This window comes from Corvus brachyrhynchos, unplaced genomic scaffold (genome assembly GCF_000691975.1).
Source record: "Corvus brachyrhynchos isolate BGI_N302 unplaced genomic scaffold, ASM69197v1 scaffold80, whole genome shotgun sequence".
In the NCBI taxonomy this organism is placed as follows: Eukaryota; Metazoa; Chordata; class Aves; order Passeriformes; family Corvidae; genus Corvus; species Corvus brachyrhynchos.
This window is the reverse complement of record NW_008236769.1, coordinates 7011586-7028530: the sequence shown is the minus strand read 5'-3', so window position 1 is coordinate 7028530 and position 16945 is coordinate 7011586. Positions and strand designations below refer to the sequence as shown.

General features: G+C 36.0%; 1 protein-coding gene across 1 annotated transcript; it reads left to right on the top strand.

The window, feature by feature from the left end:
* Positions 1-215: 215 nt before the first annotated feature.
* On the top strand, positions 216-9483 carry LYAR (Ly1 antibody reactive). The gene is made up of 8 exons (XM_017727622.1): positions 216-405; positions 701-815; positions 2744-2851; positions 4250-4333; positions 6202-6538; positions 6806-6904; positions 7797-7882; positions 8196-9483. The coding sequence occupies exons 1-8, from the start codon at positions 284-286 to the stop codon at positions 8328-8330; spliced, it is 1086 nt and encodes a 361-aa protein (XP_017583111.1). The 5' UTR covers positions 216-283; the 3' UTR covers positions 8331-9483.
* The last annotated feature ends 7462 nt before the right edge of the window (positions 9484-16945 follow it).

The window sequence follows — 16945 nt, the reverse complement described above, 5'->3', positions numbered from 1 at the left end:
GTTACCGGTTCCTGGGTTGGGGGTTACTGGTTCCCTGTTGGGCTGGCGGGTACAGGCGTTGCTGGTTCCCGGGGTACTGATTTCCCCTCAGGGAGGGCCTCAGGCGAAACGAGCTCTTGCACGTGCAGCATCGGGCTGCTCGCCGTATCTGTCAGTGGGTGCGCAGGTGCGTTTCTCTTCGGCGCTCCAAGTGTTTCTTTCAAGCTGTAAATTAAGATTTCCTTCTTGTATTCCTACAGTTGCGCTTCTGTGGGAAGGAAGTGGCTCCTGAACACTCGCCAGCATGGTAGTTTTCACATGCAATGCGTGTGGAGAAGCTGTGAAGAAAGCACAGGTTGAAAAGCATGTGAACATCTGCAGAAACTGTCAGTGCCTGTCTTGCATGGATTGTGGCAAGGATTTCTGGTAGGTAAAGGATGGGAAGTAGCCTTGCTCACTCTGCAGGGTTTGTCACAAATACAAGAGATGCAAGCCAGAAATTTTCACTGAAGGCTGTAGCATGACAGAAATGTGTGTGGTCTTACAAGCATGTACTTTAAGCACATCAGATTTTACTCATTTAAGCGTTGGCAAGAATAAGTTTTAAATGATCCATTCATTTTAATAATTTATTACTTCAGTTTGTTGATTAGTTAAGTGTTGCATGGTTTGAAGACTGAAGCATTTCAGTGACCTGTGGTTAAAAATCTCTTATATTCAGGGGTGATGACTATAAAGAACATGTGAAGTGTGTAAGTGAAGACCAGAAATATGGTGGAAAAGGCTTTGAAGCCAAAACTAACAAAGGAGATGCTAAACAGCAGGAGTGGATTCAGGTACAGTTTGTAACTATTGTCTGTAATCATCAGAGACAAAAAAGAGGCTATACTGGCTCAAACCAGAGGTCTATTTTTACCAATATCCCCAGCTGTCTTCTGGCATTTCCTTGGTAGGTCTGTGTTTATCCTGGTAAGAAATGTGTCTTTTTTTTTGAATCTGTCTCTTACTGGTTTGATTTAGTGTAATGTTCCCAGCTGCATACAAAGAGACATTGGTAGTTGTCCATCCTTTTCATGCCATATATGCTTTTATAGACCTCTCTGTCAGGTATCCCTCCCCATCTCATAGTCTTTGTGCAAGGCTCAAAAATCCTACCCTGCTTAGCTGTTCTTCATATGTAAGTTATACCTTTGGTCCTTTAAAGTCTTCCCACTTCTACTGTTATGCTTGTGAAATGCTGTTCAAGATATGAGTGAACCACAGATTTACCATGTGTCATAACTATGTTTTCTGTGTCCTTTATTCCTTTCTAACCTTTTTGTCAGTTAATCTACTTTTGGGTGGTTTATTTGGTTGTTTTTCACTGCTGTTGATCATGGTGCTGGCATTATCATGGAATTGGCTATTTTAACCCTGAGATCTTGTATCTAAACTCCAACGGTCAACCTAAAGTCTGCCATTTTAGATGTGAAATTAGGATTGCTTTTCCTTTTCTTCTTGCTTTACATGAATTTGTGTTGAATGTATTTCACCTTTTTATTACGTAGTCACTCATTTTCTTAAGATCTTTCTGGAATCTTCATAGTCCTCATCCTGAATAGCTTCGTAACATCAGGGAAATTTTCTGTCCTCTTGTCATATATTTTGTAAATATGTTGAACAGGAAATGCTCCAGCATGGATAGAAATATCTCCTACCCTTTCTGTCTTACACAAGAACCTACCCTCTTATGGCTGTCTTTCAAAGGTTTTTGGAAGGACCTCAAACACATCTCTAAAACCCATTAGTAATAAGTTAGATCCGTTATGTATGGATTTGTTGATTTCTATCTTGTGTAGAACACATCCTAACAAGGTCCTAAGCTACATGTATACTTGAAGCATATGATTAATACCATTAACGTCAGAGATGAGTGCTGTTGTTGAGATTGAACGTTGTTTGAGGACATTGGTAAAGGCAGTATGATGTGAGTGCTTTTGCTTATGAACATTGGTAGCCTGCCTCAATAGTAAGTAATTCCTACATAGAAAGGTGGGGATTATTACCAGACACCCTTTTCTGATAGTCTTAACAAATTCACCAAGCCTTTCAGTCATCAGATTTTCAGAAGTACAAAGAAGGGTCTCCAGTGTCCAGTGGCTACCCTCTTCAAATACTGAGAAGCTCAGAGACTTTTTCCCCCCACAAACAGCAGTGCCATGAGGGACTGCCGTGAGACCCTGGTGTAATCTTTCTTCTCTCATGCTGACACCCACTGCACAGGAATATCCAGAGCTGTCTTACAGGTATTAATGCTTGTTGAAGCTGGCATTGCTGCCAGAAGAAATGCATGTCAGCTGTGGCATCAAAATAAGCCTGATTTCTAATAATTAACTCCAGAAATTTGCCAAAACCAAGCAGCTGCTTTTCTTAATGCAGGTATTTTTCATGCTGCAAGAATCCCTTCTATGACACAGTTACTTTAGTTTGTAACTTGTTCATGAGAAAGCACTGGTGAGCAGTCCTGCTTGCCTCTGCTTACTACATAGGTAGAATTGCTTATATCGATGATTTTGACACATCTAACGAGCTATGATAGAACCAAAGATCAGTGTTTTTCTCATGTTTTTTGAATGCTTCCTATGAGTAGGAACACATCGTGGACACATACCAGCTGTGGGTGCTGGGTGATTTCTGCCCATTGTGTTTCAGACATGCACACCTTACATGTACCATTTCATCCTTATGCTGCTTTGCTGATTTAATTCTGTTTTTCTTCATTCAGAAAATTCATGAAGTAATGAAGAAGCCCAACATAACCCCTAAAGTGCGGAACATCCTGGAGCAAATGCGTGCCTTTGATAACATTCCAAGAAAAAAAGTAAAGTTTCAGGTATGTTTTAACAGAGATTTGCAGTGAGCATAAAACCAGACTTTTCTAGGGAATGCCACTCTATTTTAACAAAGGTGGGACAAATTGCTTATTTGAGTGTTTGTGTAGATTCTGTAATAACTGAATTTCAAATAGGCAGTGGTTGTAAAATACATTTATTTGCTTAAAAGGACTCTTGGTGTACCACTTGAATTAGGTATTAAACCAGAGACTTACCGTTTAAGCTCAATCTCCATATGTAGGTTTGTTCTGTTTTTAATACCTTTCTTTTTTGACTGTTTGCTATTCCTATTTAATGTCCAAATTCTTAGACATACTTTTAAAGATTTCTTATTTCTTTGGCTTTGTTTTTTCCTGTGGAAGGCAAGATGCTGTTTTGAAAGTTTTCCTGTTACTCAGTATTCTGACAGAATCTCCCACTCTGCATGCTTCACTAAACTAAATTATGAATGTGGAGAATTTACTGTGTGTAAAGAATTTCATTAAAAGTAAAGAATTACTCACAAACTGGCCTTTTTTTCCCCCTCTCTGTTCTGTGCCTCAGATTGTGAGGCTGAGAGAAGATCGTGCTTGCTTCCAAAGCACTCAAATAGAACTTGGTAGAGCTGTTGTGAAATTGCTGCTAGCAAGCTGAAGGTTAGAATATATCCCTACAGAATTAATGTTCTGAGCAGGAAAAATGGTATTTTCAAGAAGCTTCTCTTTTTGATAAGATACACTGCAGTGGAAGATCAAAAGTTTTTGCAGTTAATTGTTCCAATTTATTAATGCACCTTTCCTGGGGTTTTCATAGCAATGCAAAAACCTTTACATTACATTTGACATTGAATTCCACATTTCTAAAAGTTGATCTGTTGCAGATAGTGTGAACAGTGTAATCTATGGCTTTATTTTCATTTTCACCAGGAACACCTGCAATAACCCAAACAACTTTCAAATGTTTGCATTGAGATATTTGCTTAATTTTTACTTTCCTGTAATAAACTAAGGTATCCATCTAGGAGCATGACCATATGTCCAGTACACAAATAAATAAGATCAGATCATTAATGTTTTAACTCATGGGAACAGTCAGAAGGTTTGGTAGGAGGTTTAACATAACCAGTTTTATTTAAACACTTGAGGATTATCTTTTGTATACATTTACCACTTGGGGATGGCTGTTGGTGAGGCAATTGAGATATATGGTGTAGCCTCCTAACAGTATCTAGACATAATGTGCAACAATTTAGCAAGGAGGCTTGAGAGATTCATAGGAGTAACCTCTAACCAGATCTTAGTCAAAAGCAATGATTAGATTCTTAAATGAAAGACAAAAACCAAGAACCAAATATATGGTAATGAAGAAAGAAAATCAGAGGTACGTGTTTTCAGTTACTGTTTTTTTTCCATGGGCAGAATTGGATCAAGAACAGTTTGAGAATTCATGACAGCGCTTTGCAAGATCAGGTGTGGGATGTTTTCTCAGAAGCAACCAGAAACGTAAGTTTAACTGGAGGTACATCATCATAGAATGGGAACACACTCCAAAATGTTGGAAGGAAAACCTTTCAGACTCCTTTTGTAGGTGTTAGTAGAAACATTGTCTGCCATAGTTCCAATGGATTATGTTACAATGTGGTATTTCTTGACTAAATTGCTTATTTGTGGAACACAAAAGTCATGCTGAAGTAGTTGTTCGTACTGGGTAGGTTGTGATGGAAAACTTGGACATGGTGACATGATTATGCCATGAAAATCAGAAGGCTAATTTATGCTACTAGTGCATAAAGAAAGGAAAATACACTACCTTTATCTTTAATTCCAGTCTTATAGTGCACACTAAGAATAAAATATCTTTCAGAGCATTATTGGCCTCAAATTTATGTGTATTGGAGTGGGAAATTAACAGCACATAGTTCACCTAGTTTATTAGTGGGGAGAGGGATCCTCCAGTTTGTGGTGCAAGTTCCTTCCATTTCTTTGTGCGAATTGTGGACTCACTCTGACCTTTCTGTCCGTGGCTAATTATTTGCTATGTCATTACTAGCTTATTGTGTTTTGGTAGGGTGTTGTTTTGTTTGTTTGTTTGCAGCTATTGCTGCTACTCGAAAGCTGTTAGAGAAGCTTATTTCTCAGTTGATGTAAAGATGCTCTCCCCCCTTTCCCCCACATTCTTCTGAGGAAGAGTGGAGGCATAGCTCTGGCATTAATCTCCTGTTGATTATGCTTCATGTTTCTAATTTGATGATTCCAGTTAAACTTATTTGCAGTTTTTCTGAGGAATCCAAATTTAAGAGCCAGGAAAGAAAGAAACACATTTACTAAGGATTAGGAACATAACATAAACTCTTTTTTGCTGGAGCATTAATACTGAGTTGATACAACTTCTCTGAAGTCATAAGCAGTTCTCTCTTGACTTAAACTAATTTTTAAGAAAGTCTTCAATCTGAAAACCTTTTATTTAAACACAAATTTAAACAATTACACTGTCCATACAGCAGAGCATAAAAGTAAAATATGTAACACAGCTTTCTTTCTTCAGTGATTTCAATTCACCTTTAAGAATTCTCAGATCTTAAGATACGATTTGTTAAATGCACCTTGAAGTATATACACTCAATGGAAATTCTTAAGTAGAATTCAAATTTAATTGAAGTAACTCTAAAAACATGCTGGTGCTAAATTGCTTGTATAAAGATCTGTTCTCTTTCTAAATAGCTTCACTAACATTTCAGTAATTGTATTCCACTTGTAATTATTAAAATTAAAGTTTTAATTGAACATTAAATTTTTCATTAATATATTAATTATTCTACAAGAAAATCATTATAAGCCCAGGTACATTAAAAGAAAACCAAATATGTTGAGAAAAGGACAATTAAAACAACCAGGGGTGCCTTTCTTAGCATCATACAATAATGGTTTGTTGTCCCAGACACATCCAAGAGAGGGAAGTGGAGGGCAAAAGAGATTATTATTCAGGGGCTGTGTATTTGGGAATAAGTTCTGCATCTTGCTTTATAATGTGCTGTAGTTTTGTTTGTGTAAATAAAGAGTTGTCACTTTCTTAACTACATGTAGCAAATAATTTAAAACACAGTAGACACTTCAACTAGAAATTATATATGTTGTAAGATAACATTTCTTCTGTGGTGTTAATTAACATTTAGTCTGTTAAGTTAAAAGAAGAGTCAGGCACACTATTTTATGAGTGCTACTTCTCAGGTAACCGGTGACATCACATGTGAGCAACTTAATTGATTTCAGGATATCAGCGTTCTGAACAGTTACCAATGATCTAGTAGAGGAAAGTTGCAATGTCAAAAAACCACATGTAAAAACTGTAATAATCTTTCTTTCAACAAAAGATTTCAAATGAAAAAGAACAAGACAAACCACAGCAGAAGGAAGAGCATCAGTCTGCAGAAACTGGGGAAAAAACAATGGCAGAAGAAAATGGAATTACAGATGAAAAAACAGAGAGAAAAAAGAGTAAGAGAGAACGAAAAGAGGAGAGACAAAAGAACAAAAAGAAGGAGAAGAAAGATCTGAAATTAGAAAACCAGGCAGAAGTAAAAAAGAATAAAAAGTCCAAAAAAGGAAAGGAGAGCGTGGAGGATGAATTTGAAGTAAATGGAAATGACAATCACAGTGAAACAGAAGAAGAAACAAATGTAAAGAAACGCAAACATAAACATGTAGAAGGTATCCACCATACAACTTATATTCTTGTTTGTTTTGAAGATGCTTTTTCTCAATTCCAAAGCTCAATAAACTACCTAAGTAGAATTTTAAAGTAGTGCATTATATATACAAATTAGATTATTTTTAACAGTGATTGGACATTTCTTTTATAAAATCTGAACCACTTTGCAAGTATAAGCTCATGTTATAAGAACAAAAACTTTAAGTCATGTCAGTACTTCTAGTTTTAAATCTTTTTTGTGTATGTTTATCCAATTCCATCTCTAGAGGAACCTCATACCAAAACAAAGAGAATGAAAACTGAAAGCATTTCAGAAGACATGGAAACAGAAAACATCAATGACAATGAAGAAAATGTGGGAACAGGTAGAGGTATTTTTAAAGGGACAATTTAGGTAGTTACAAAACTATTCTGCAAAAGACCTAAGCAGGATATAAATACAGTGCTTCTGCAGCAAGCCTTGAAATAAACTGTGCCTCAGTGTGCATAAATGTGTGTATATTCAGTATACACATCTGTTCCAGAGTAAGTATCCTGTGCTACACTTAACACCTGATAACGAATTACTTCTCTCATTTGTTGTTTCTGCTGTGCTGGCAGCCTTTGGCTATGCTTGGTTCCAGTGGACACTGAGATTTCGCCACAGTGGGTCTCTTCCCTGCTGCCATGCACATTAGCCAACACAGCCAAAAGGGTAACAACTCATAGACCTCTTGGTATCTCTCATATCCCCAGTTGTGCTCCATGAATCATAAATCGGACTTCAGATGTGTTGGACCTTAGTTTCTGCTTAGATAAACCTACTCTGCCTATCACCTGACACACTGACTGTACAATGCCTGTGTTTGAACACACAGATTGTTTATTTGGAAACCACCAATTAATGACCTCTGAAGGTGGTATGGTGTAAATTTGACTGCCTGTGCCTTAAGTGTGAGGAGACAGGGTCGTAACTGTTCCTGCATTATTTAGGAGTTTCTGCTTGATAGCTGAAGTGCAGAAGTTAAGTAAAAACAATTCTGACCCCTGTTGTTCAAGTACTGTGTTGACTCTTCATCTCTATTCCATTATATATTCAGGAACAGCTGATGACTTTATGCTTAAGACACCTTCCTGTTGTAGGGTCAGTAAGGTAACAAGTGTTGTGGTAGCCAAACTGATTCCAAAATTAGGAGTTCGAAGGCTGGTTAGTAGTAGAGAATTCGACACAGAATATCTACTTTTACTAGTGATGTTGTACACCTAATTATTTTGTAGGTAAATTCAACTGGAAGGGAACCATCAAAGCTGTTCTGAAACAGGCTCCAGACAATGAAATTTCAATTAAAAAACTAAGAAAAAAGGTACTGTACAACATGGCTTTTTTAATCTCCTTTGGTCTTGTGAATTAATTTGTGTAATGCTGAAGTTCAGAAAATTCTGGCTTGCATAAACAAAGTTTGACATTTTTTAATGGAATATCAATTAACAGAATGTCAGCTGAAGGACAGGTTCTTTATTGCTTACTGAGTTACACGAGAAATTCAGTGCTAGTTCTGCAAAGGAACAATAGCTCAACAGCTTCCATGCCACTTTTAATACAGTAACATAAATGTATTATTGCTTACAGTGGAATTATCTTCACGAACTAAAAACCATTTTTCTGTCTTTGTGCAGGTGATAGCTCAATATTATGCAGTAGCTGGTGAATGTCACAAAACAGAAGAGGAGATCCTAGTCACATTCAATAAGAAAGTGAATAACAATCCCAAATTTAGAGTTCTGAAGGACAAAGTGAAACTTGTGAAATAAACAGTTTGCATACTTTTCATAGCTGTTGCATTTTAATCTTGCAGACAGAGTCAAACTCTTCTGTCAGCTGTACAGATACTATGCATTGGTCTCAATTTAAATTGTGTATGTGAAAGCAGAATTTAATTTTTAATACTGGATTCCTCCCCTTTTTCTAGACTTATCACAGAACATTTTCAGATATTTTATTTTTTGATTTTATGGAAAATGTATATTTTTTGGTACAAGTTTTAAGAGGCATTGAAAATAATTGCTGTCCTACGGTATTAAAATTCTTCCAGTAATATAATTTATAGGCATGAATATTTTTCAGGACCTGGGTTGTGTGGCTTTTGGCAGAAACTATTTTAAGAGCAAACAGGATTTTCATATTCAAAAACCCACTGTGGAATGAATGTTTTGTTACACTAAAATTCAAAATGCTATGACTGATGACTTTACACACTGTGGATAGTGTGTGCAGCCTTTAATAAACTGTTGATTCTGTGTTATAAAATGCAGCACTAAAGTGTCAGATTTGTGTATGCAGTATTGCACATTCAGTGGAAATCTAAAGACTGAGTTACCTGTATATGCATTGCTACTGAAAGTCTTGATTAGTAATGCAACTGACTTCAATAGAAGTGGTTACATGGACTAAAAATTGACTGATGAAATAGATTACTTTAAAATACAACCTTAAATATAATGAATCTTGTCACTTTACAATTGCATAATAAATCCACAAATTATACATAATTTGAAGAGGCTGTTGTGTTGCAGTCGCCACAACAATTTAGCTAGGCCAGAAATGTTACAGGTATGTGAGAGAAAGAGCTGCCTGGGGGAAGTTACTTGAAGCTTTATAGGTTTTTGCTTATGTGCAAAATTACTTCCATGTAGGAAGTTTCCTATTATGACATACTCTGTTAAAAACAGCGTTATAAAGCAGTTGGTGGTATGATGTTTTTAAAAATTGCTTAGTGATTTCAAGCAGATACACTTATATAAAACTCCACAGTAAAAATATCTGAATTTATAGAAATACTGAATATATTAAAAGTGTAAATATTAAAAAATTAACTGTGATACATTAGGTCCAGTTTTTCAGAGTATGTTTGTCTTACCATAAAAGTTGCAAGAAAAGCACCTAATAAATTTAAGATCTCTTCAGTGAGTGTTTGTTGTTTGTTAAAGCTATGCAACAGGTTTTTTTATTCAGTCTAACAGGTAACCAGATTATTGGCTCCTGTCATTGTAGAGTTCTGGTGTCTTATGCTCAGGGTTTACTGCAGTGATCACTGAATGAAGCAAAGCAGCAGGCTAAATGTTCAAACACCATGGATCAGTTGAAAACTGAAAATAAGGAATATCGAATCAACAGTATGCAGATGAGCTATCAGAGTAGGATTTGACAGAGTAATTTTTTTTCCTGCTTTAACTGTTACAATTCTTAAAGGTTCAAGCTGTGTACTCCCCTGTGCACTGCTGTGGTTGGGTTAGTGGTGCCTGTGTGGAGTAGTAAACATGTTGTAAATTATTCTTCCCCTTTCTGTGTAAAGGGTAAAGCAGCACCAGCTGATGTTCAGTTTTTTCCCTCATGACTTGGCAGATGTGAATCAAAGGCATGCCTCTATTTGACAGTTGTTAGTGGGAGTCTGTTGTAAGCCCTGTTACAATTACAATAGTATAACTTCAGTAAATGTTGCTACAGTAGTATTACCTTCTCCTGCTCTGTTAGCAGAAAGAGGGGGAGGGGGAGCAATATGCTTTGTAGGTGTATTTTTCTTTCTGGGTGTTCCTGGGAATACTGTAGTATGATAGATGAGTCTGTGCCTCTAAGTAAGTCTAAGTAAGTAAGTCTAAGAAGACTTTAAGTGCTGTTCCAGTCCATGCATAGTAGCATTATTGACATGCACCTCTCCAGTAAAAACTTCAATGTTTTTTCATCAGACAATTAATAAAATACTCAGAGGACTGAAATTGGCTTTTCCCCTTACAGAAGATCTGGACTTCAATTTACTCCTTGCAGCTAATGATGTCTTGATCAGATTGATGTTACTACAACTGTGGTGGTAATTGTTTCAGAGGGAGGGAGGCATAATCCCTTGTGGATCATTGAGAATCCTTCAAGAAGACAGAAAAACAGCAGGACTTCTCTCAGTTAGATCAGTAATTAAGCAGCATATTTACCAGTATTTTTTTTAATCCAGAATATGTTTTGGTGATTTTCTAAACAGCATAACATAGCTCCATAATAAAATATACCTTATTGTTAAAATTTTCCTTTCTAAAATAGTGTATTGAAAATTGAGTGTCTTTGTGGCAGGGTGGGGAAGGAAGAAACAATGTAAATTAGAAAATAGTTTAAAGCTAGTGGCTTCCATTATAAGTACAGCATAAGCACTTAAGCAGGGACTTTAATCACTGGAAGAAAAAAAGCTTCAAAGGACAGCTTACTTATTTGTTGTGCTCAGCCCTCCGTTGTCCTGGTGCATTAGAGTAGTTCATTCTTTCTCCAGTGAAAACTGATCCTCCCACCTGGTGCTATAATCCAATTGTATCACTGCAATGTAGTCAGAGCCCGACATGAGTAGTGGCTCATAGCTGATGACCACAGGATATAGAGACCTAATACATGATTTCATTCGGAAACTTTTAAGGCTGTAACACTCACCCTTATTAAGGAAATAAGAGAGCAAATATTAAACTTTTTGTGCAAGATAAGTGAAAAAAGGCATATTGTTCTGTGCATTGAGCTGTATTCACAGGTTACAAGATATCTCAGTCAATATATTCAACATTTACCCCTTTCTTCTCCCGGATTAGCCTTCAAGAAAAAAACCAAGAATAAGTCCTCTAAGTTTCTTTTCTGCTCTGTCAGCCAAGAAAAGCTGCATATTATGTTTCCCATTAGTACTTTTACAGGAACTGTTACTTTATATTGAATTCTAAATTTCACTCGGACTAGAGGAAGTTTTAGTTGTAACTTTCTCTTGCACTTTTTAAGATACAGTTCCTTTTGCTGGTGTAATCTACTGCTTTTCTTTGCAATTCTGAGGTGTAATTCCTTTTCCACCTGAATCTTCATGCTTTTATGCTCTCAGACACTAAAGGCTGAAAAACCTTCAAGCTTTTTGCTTAGATTGGACTTTTTTCTGCAAGACTGCAGATCATAGATCTTAGTCCTTTCAGAACACATGTATTTTTTATCTTTCCATCTAAAATTTATTCTAGAAGATTTAGAATTGTCCAGTCTTTTGTGTGTTTTGCCCTTCTCATTAGAATCTTTTAGTAGAAACTGCTCTTGCTATGCAACTTCATACCTGAGCTACAGCAGAAGTAAAATACTGATTTCCAACAGAAGTAGTTTTTTGGTTCCTGAAATTACTTGAAAGTCACAGAAAACCAGAAATGGTGTCTGTATGCCTACCCACCCACTAAACCCCTCTTCTCAAACTTCTATGTGGAATGCATTAGTACTAAATTAGTATAAAAAGCCTAATTAAGGCCCGATTGCAGTCAAGCTCAACTCACATATATTTGTTTTATGAGAACAAATCTTTTTCTTAATGGGATCTTCCTCTTAGGCAGCATGAAATCCACTTGAAAGTATTCAGATCACTACAGCTCACTCAGGTGAAAAAGAAAGAACCTGATTAAAAAAGAACCAGAATTCTGCCTGCACTGCAGGTGGCTCAAACCACACTGTGTTTACTCCTTCATTCTATTCCTTGCAGTAGCCATGCAATGAACCTCCACCATCCAGCCATTAATGTATAAATACAAAGCACAAAGTTCACTTTTATACTTCGATTTTTTGCTCTTCTGCTGGCCTTTTCTCTTGATAAGAAGGTATTCCAGGCAGAATACACAGCTCTTGACTCTACAATACCCTTAGATGACAGAGGGTCATGTTTTCTGTGGATGAGACAGGACCAGGATTTTTTCCTAGACTTTCTTACTATGTCTTACACCATGAAAATATGTTTCCTCTTCCTTCTTGCTCCTTCAATTCTGTCTCAGGTATTACACCTTTCAAAGTTTCAGCTTTGTTGGTGAACTTTCAGAACTTAAGTGGTTTCAGCATTGGAATAGCATTGAGCAAGTTTTCCATGAGAAGAAAAAATTTAAGCTCAGCTGATGTTCTTAAAGACCTGTTTATGTTATGCAGATTAGCCAAAACAATAATGGGAATTGTACTGTCATGCTCCAGCCAAAAATTCAAACTGCTGAATTCAGTCTTCATGAAGGAAACATCTTCCTTTTCCTGTCTGTCTTGGACAGTTTAGCACTCAGTCAGTGTTCCTTCTAACTCTGTTGTCCAATTAATTACAATACCTGTTCAAAATACATGAAAAATTGACCCTACAAAATATGTAAGTGCTAATGGACTGCAAAGGACAATAGCAAAGGAAACCTTTGCCATGAATAAAGTGTGTTAAGAGCTTTGTTTTGTATTTAGTTTTTTTAGGACTCCACAGAAACAGCATGAGCTGAATCCCACACTGTACACTGCAATGAGATGTTGCTAGGCTGAACTGTACTTTCCAATCTCATTAACAGTGAGATCCACATGCCCAAGAAGCTTTGTCCCTGCTTTAGTACATCAGTCAAATCACAGACATTGGTGATACTAGACATCTCCAAGGCAATAGTTAATATTCTATCACAGCCTAAAATAATACTAACTTCTACCAGTAGAGAAATAAAGTGTCACACTAAAGGAGACCAACACTCCTGTACAGTAAATGTTGAATGATACACTTGAATGCCCATTCTCACAATTGATAGTCTTTTCTGTGTGAACTAGACCTGATGTTCCTTATTCAAAAACCACACAGAACTTTAGGATGTTCCTAAACCCCCCAAGTATGAAATTATTTTCCTATTGTTACAGATGCAAAGTTGCACAGACTTTTTCCTAAGTAAAGAAATTGGTTTTAATAATTCCCAAGTACTCTTTTTCCCACCCTCCCACATCTGGCCATTTCTTTTTGCCTCTCCACCACCCCCTGCATTTTCGCAGGCTTTTAAAACCAGATCAAATCCTCAAACTGCGAGGTATTATATACCACTACTGGAGATTGAGTAGTCAAGAACAATTATAGCTGGAGTATTGCTGCCAAGTGCTTTGTATCATTAAACTGTAGTCTTGGGAAAACATTTTGAGAGCCATTGTACTCCCTCAAGAAAGTAAGTGTAGTTAAGTGAAACTAAACTCAACAAATGATTGAGAAGAGAGAGAGAAGGAAAATTTACTTAGCCACTTCAAGGAGAATGGTTTATCTAGATTTATTTTGGATAAATAGGATGAGTTTTGGATATTTGGATAAATTTGGATAAATATTATGGTTTTATTTGCATATTTGAAGATGGAATGAACAGAACAGTCTTCTTATTTTATATTCGTATTGCTGATTATAGTGAAAGGCAAGAGTCAGACACTGAAGCTTTCTAACATTTTTAATCAGGGTAACTGAGGGTTAAGATGGTCTTCTATCAAATAAATACTTCAGATTAAAGTAATGTTCTGGATCAGCTATTTTTTTATAATTTGCTGACAACTTTCAAGGTGAGGAATAACATACCTAGATAAAATCAGATGTCTTTATGTGGTGCATTTTGTTTTCTCTTCTCCTAGATTCCCTTTTCACCTTTTAAACTGCTTTTATCTTTTGTGCTTTCTTTTTCTTCATCCAGTTCAAATGCTTGCATGCTTAAATATAGTGCCTTCTTGGTATCAACACACTATTCTATGTATTGTTTCCTTCCTAGAGGGTCAATCCAAGGCTGCATTGCAATTTAATACTAGCATGAGAATTCAGCTTGAGTTCAGGAGTTTGTATATGGACCACATTCAGAGTCAATTGAGTTTTACCCTGCAGTTGTTTTTCAGATCTGCATTAAGTTATTCACACCAAGTACTTTTAAGTCCTTTTCCGTTGTACTGAATTTAAAATAGTTAAAGGGACATAAGATGAAAGCAAGGGAACTGTAGTACTATTTGGAGGCTTTTTTGTTACCTAGATGGGTCAGACAATGTATTTACTTTTTCACCCTGTGTAAGAGAGGACGCACAATTCTTTAGTCCAAGGACAAGGTGCAGAAAGGATTGAGAATCTCTACCTATCCAGTCTTTTACTCCTGATAATGGAAGATAAGCAGCAAATTACTACTCACTTTATTATTACTTAGTTCATGAACAGAAATCGCAGAGTATATAGAACTATCATTCCTCAAAGTGAAAGAATATGTCTATACTGTATCCAAATTACTTCAGCTGGAAATTAACATGGGAAGGAGTCCACCCTACTTAGATGTGGAATGGAGAAAATTCCAACCATGTCTTTTGTGAACAGATAACATTTGGGCTAATTTAGCTATTGATTTCTGTAATAGGGAAAAAGTTATGAATATTTGCTAGAATACTAGAAAACTAATTTGACTTTCTAAAAGTGAGAATTTAACTGGGAATTCCAATTATAAATTTTATATCTACCCAGTCAAGAGACATAAAAAGCTACCACATTTGTGTGTCATTAAAAATTACTTGTAAATCAACATATAACCAACTAATCACTAAGCAGCAAATATTCAGCTAGCAACAAGAAAATAAAATTCAACATATGCAAATAGATTGCAAAATTCAGCTTTCACTTATAACTGAAAAACCTGAATATTTAAAGACATTCAACTAACATACAAAGCATTCTTTTCTACGTAAAATAAAAGAATGTGAAGGTGTTGAATTCAGTTCCCAAAATGTGAAAACAGAATCACATGTGAGACCAGGAATACAGTTAACAAAAAAAATTATGGCAAACTCTTCCCTTTGTACATTTCTTTCACTGAATCTTCAAATTCACAAATGTATTTCACAGACTTTTAACTAAAGTTATCACATCAAGCACCACATTTAAAAATACTTCCTAGGATTTGTGCAGGGATTCTTAAACATTAACTTGGAAGAATTAATTATAACAGGCCTGTTGATTAGATGCTTTGTTAATTATGTTGTTCATTTTGTAACAGTCTCAGTACAGCTTCTGATCACTATCTATTCTTTGGCAGATTAATAATTTCTGAATCAGAGAAGCTCTGTGAAAAGATCACAGAAAACATCTCAGCTCTACAAACACTGAACATGAGCGGCCTCAGTTAAGGTCAATAGTGAGTCTAGGAAGGGAAGCTCTTATTTCAGCTCTTTGCACAATACCTACTCTGTAGGTAGACAGAAGTGTTCAGTTTAACAACACTGACAGATCTTAACCTTTCCAAGCATACATATTTATTTAAATGCTATGCTTAAATCAAAGATATATCCTATGAATAGCTTTTGCAAAGAAAGTCCATGAAGATTTCCTTTGTTTCTTATTTGAGTCACTAAGATGAAAGCGAAGGCTGAGGTAGTCATTTCACTCAAAGGAAATAAAACAAAGAAACCTCTATTTCATTGATAAGAAAGCAGAGCTCTGATCTCCCATGAGCTGTTAACTTCAAAATATTCAACTGAACTACATAAAGAATAATCCCTGTAGTCACTAAGGACTATGATGTGGTTGGCACTTACATGACATGTTCTAAGGCTGGGAGAACAATTTCTACTTACTATGCCATGTCTCACGTGAAATTCAGATGTAAATGTAGGCCTGTCTTTCTGCAGAGAAAGAAAAAAAATTTTTTTTTCTGTTCTTGTATCTTTTAGGCTGAATTTACTCAAACTCGATGCACAGTAATAAAGAATAACCAGAACCCTGTTTTCCCTCATCCCTAGAATCTCACTCATATATAAAACAGTATATTTAGGAAAATATAGCTGTAGTTATCCAGCATATTTAGAGCTGCTTAAAAACTGCAAGTCAGAGAAAGATTAGCTTTTACCCTAATTAGTTTCTACCAGTTAGTTTCTTCCCTTAGGATGGCCTAAAACTATTAAGGTTTAATTATTTAACCACAGCCTACATTCCATTCTTTTTGATTTTCCTGTTTTCTCAACATAAAACTACAGAGGAAGTATCTGCAAGGCTTTTCTGTTAATAAATGCTGGACAATATGCAAAGAATGCACTTGGTAAGTAAAACTTTCACACATTTCTCATAAGCATTGTTTTCATACAAAATATTGTGTCCGCTGAGAGGAATAGTGTTATCAGGTTATTAAACATTTGGTTTTTTGAACTTTATATACAGCTAGAAGGACTCTAAACTTGATTTTGGTAAGTAAAACCCACATACTGCAATTAGGTTTTTTTCTTCAATCTCCCTTATAATAATCAGAGCTTTTATTGAATATTTCTACATTTAATCCCACTGTCTATTCATAACAGCTGCTGAAAATCTATCCATAACAGCTGCTGTATCCGACAGGCACCTTCTCTGAAATCAGCAGGATTTTTGCCTTAGTTGGTATGTTACGCCACACAATTTTGTCTGAGAAAGCACAGGATTTGTAACAACTACATGGATCATCTAATTAACTTAATGAACCATTACTATCAGAAACAAATTTCAATTTTAAAAGCCATGTCAATGGCCTAATCACTGAACACACCCCAGAAGGTACAGTACATATATCATATATTCACAGTATTCTTAATATTCACAATATTCTTATAATGACCAGACCTAAGTTTA

Excerpts from the sequence above, each read along its gene's own strand:
- LYAR (XM_017727622.1), top strand. The coding sequence starts at position 284 with ATGGTAGTTTTCACATGCAATGCGTGTGGAGAAGCTGTGAAGAAAGCA. Across the intron at positions 406-700 it reads GATTGTGGCAAGGATTTCTG|GGGTGATGACTATAAAGAAC; the intron begins GTAGGTAAAGGA and ends TCTTATATTCAG. Across the intron at positions 6,905-7,796 it reads TGAAGAAAATGTGGGAACAG|GTAAATTCAACTGGAAGGGA; the intron begins GTAGAGGTATTT and ends ATTATTTTGTAG.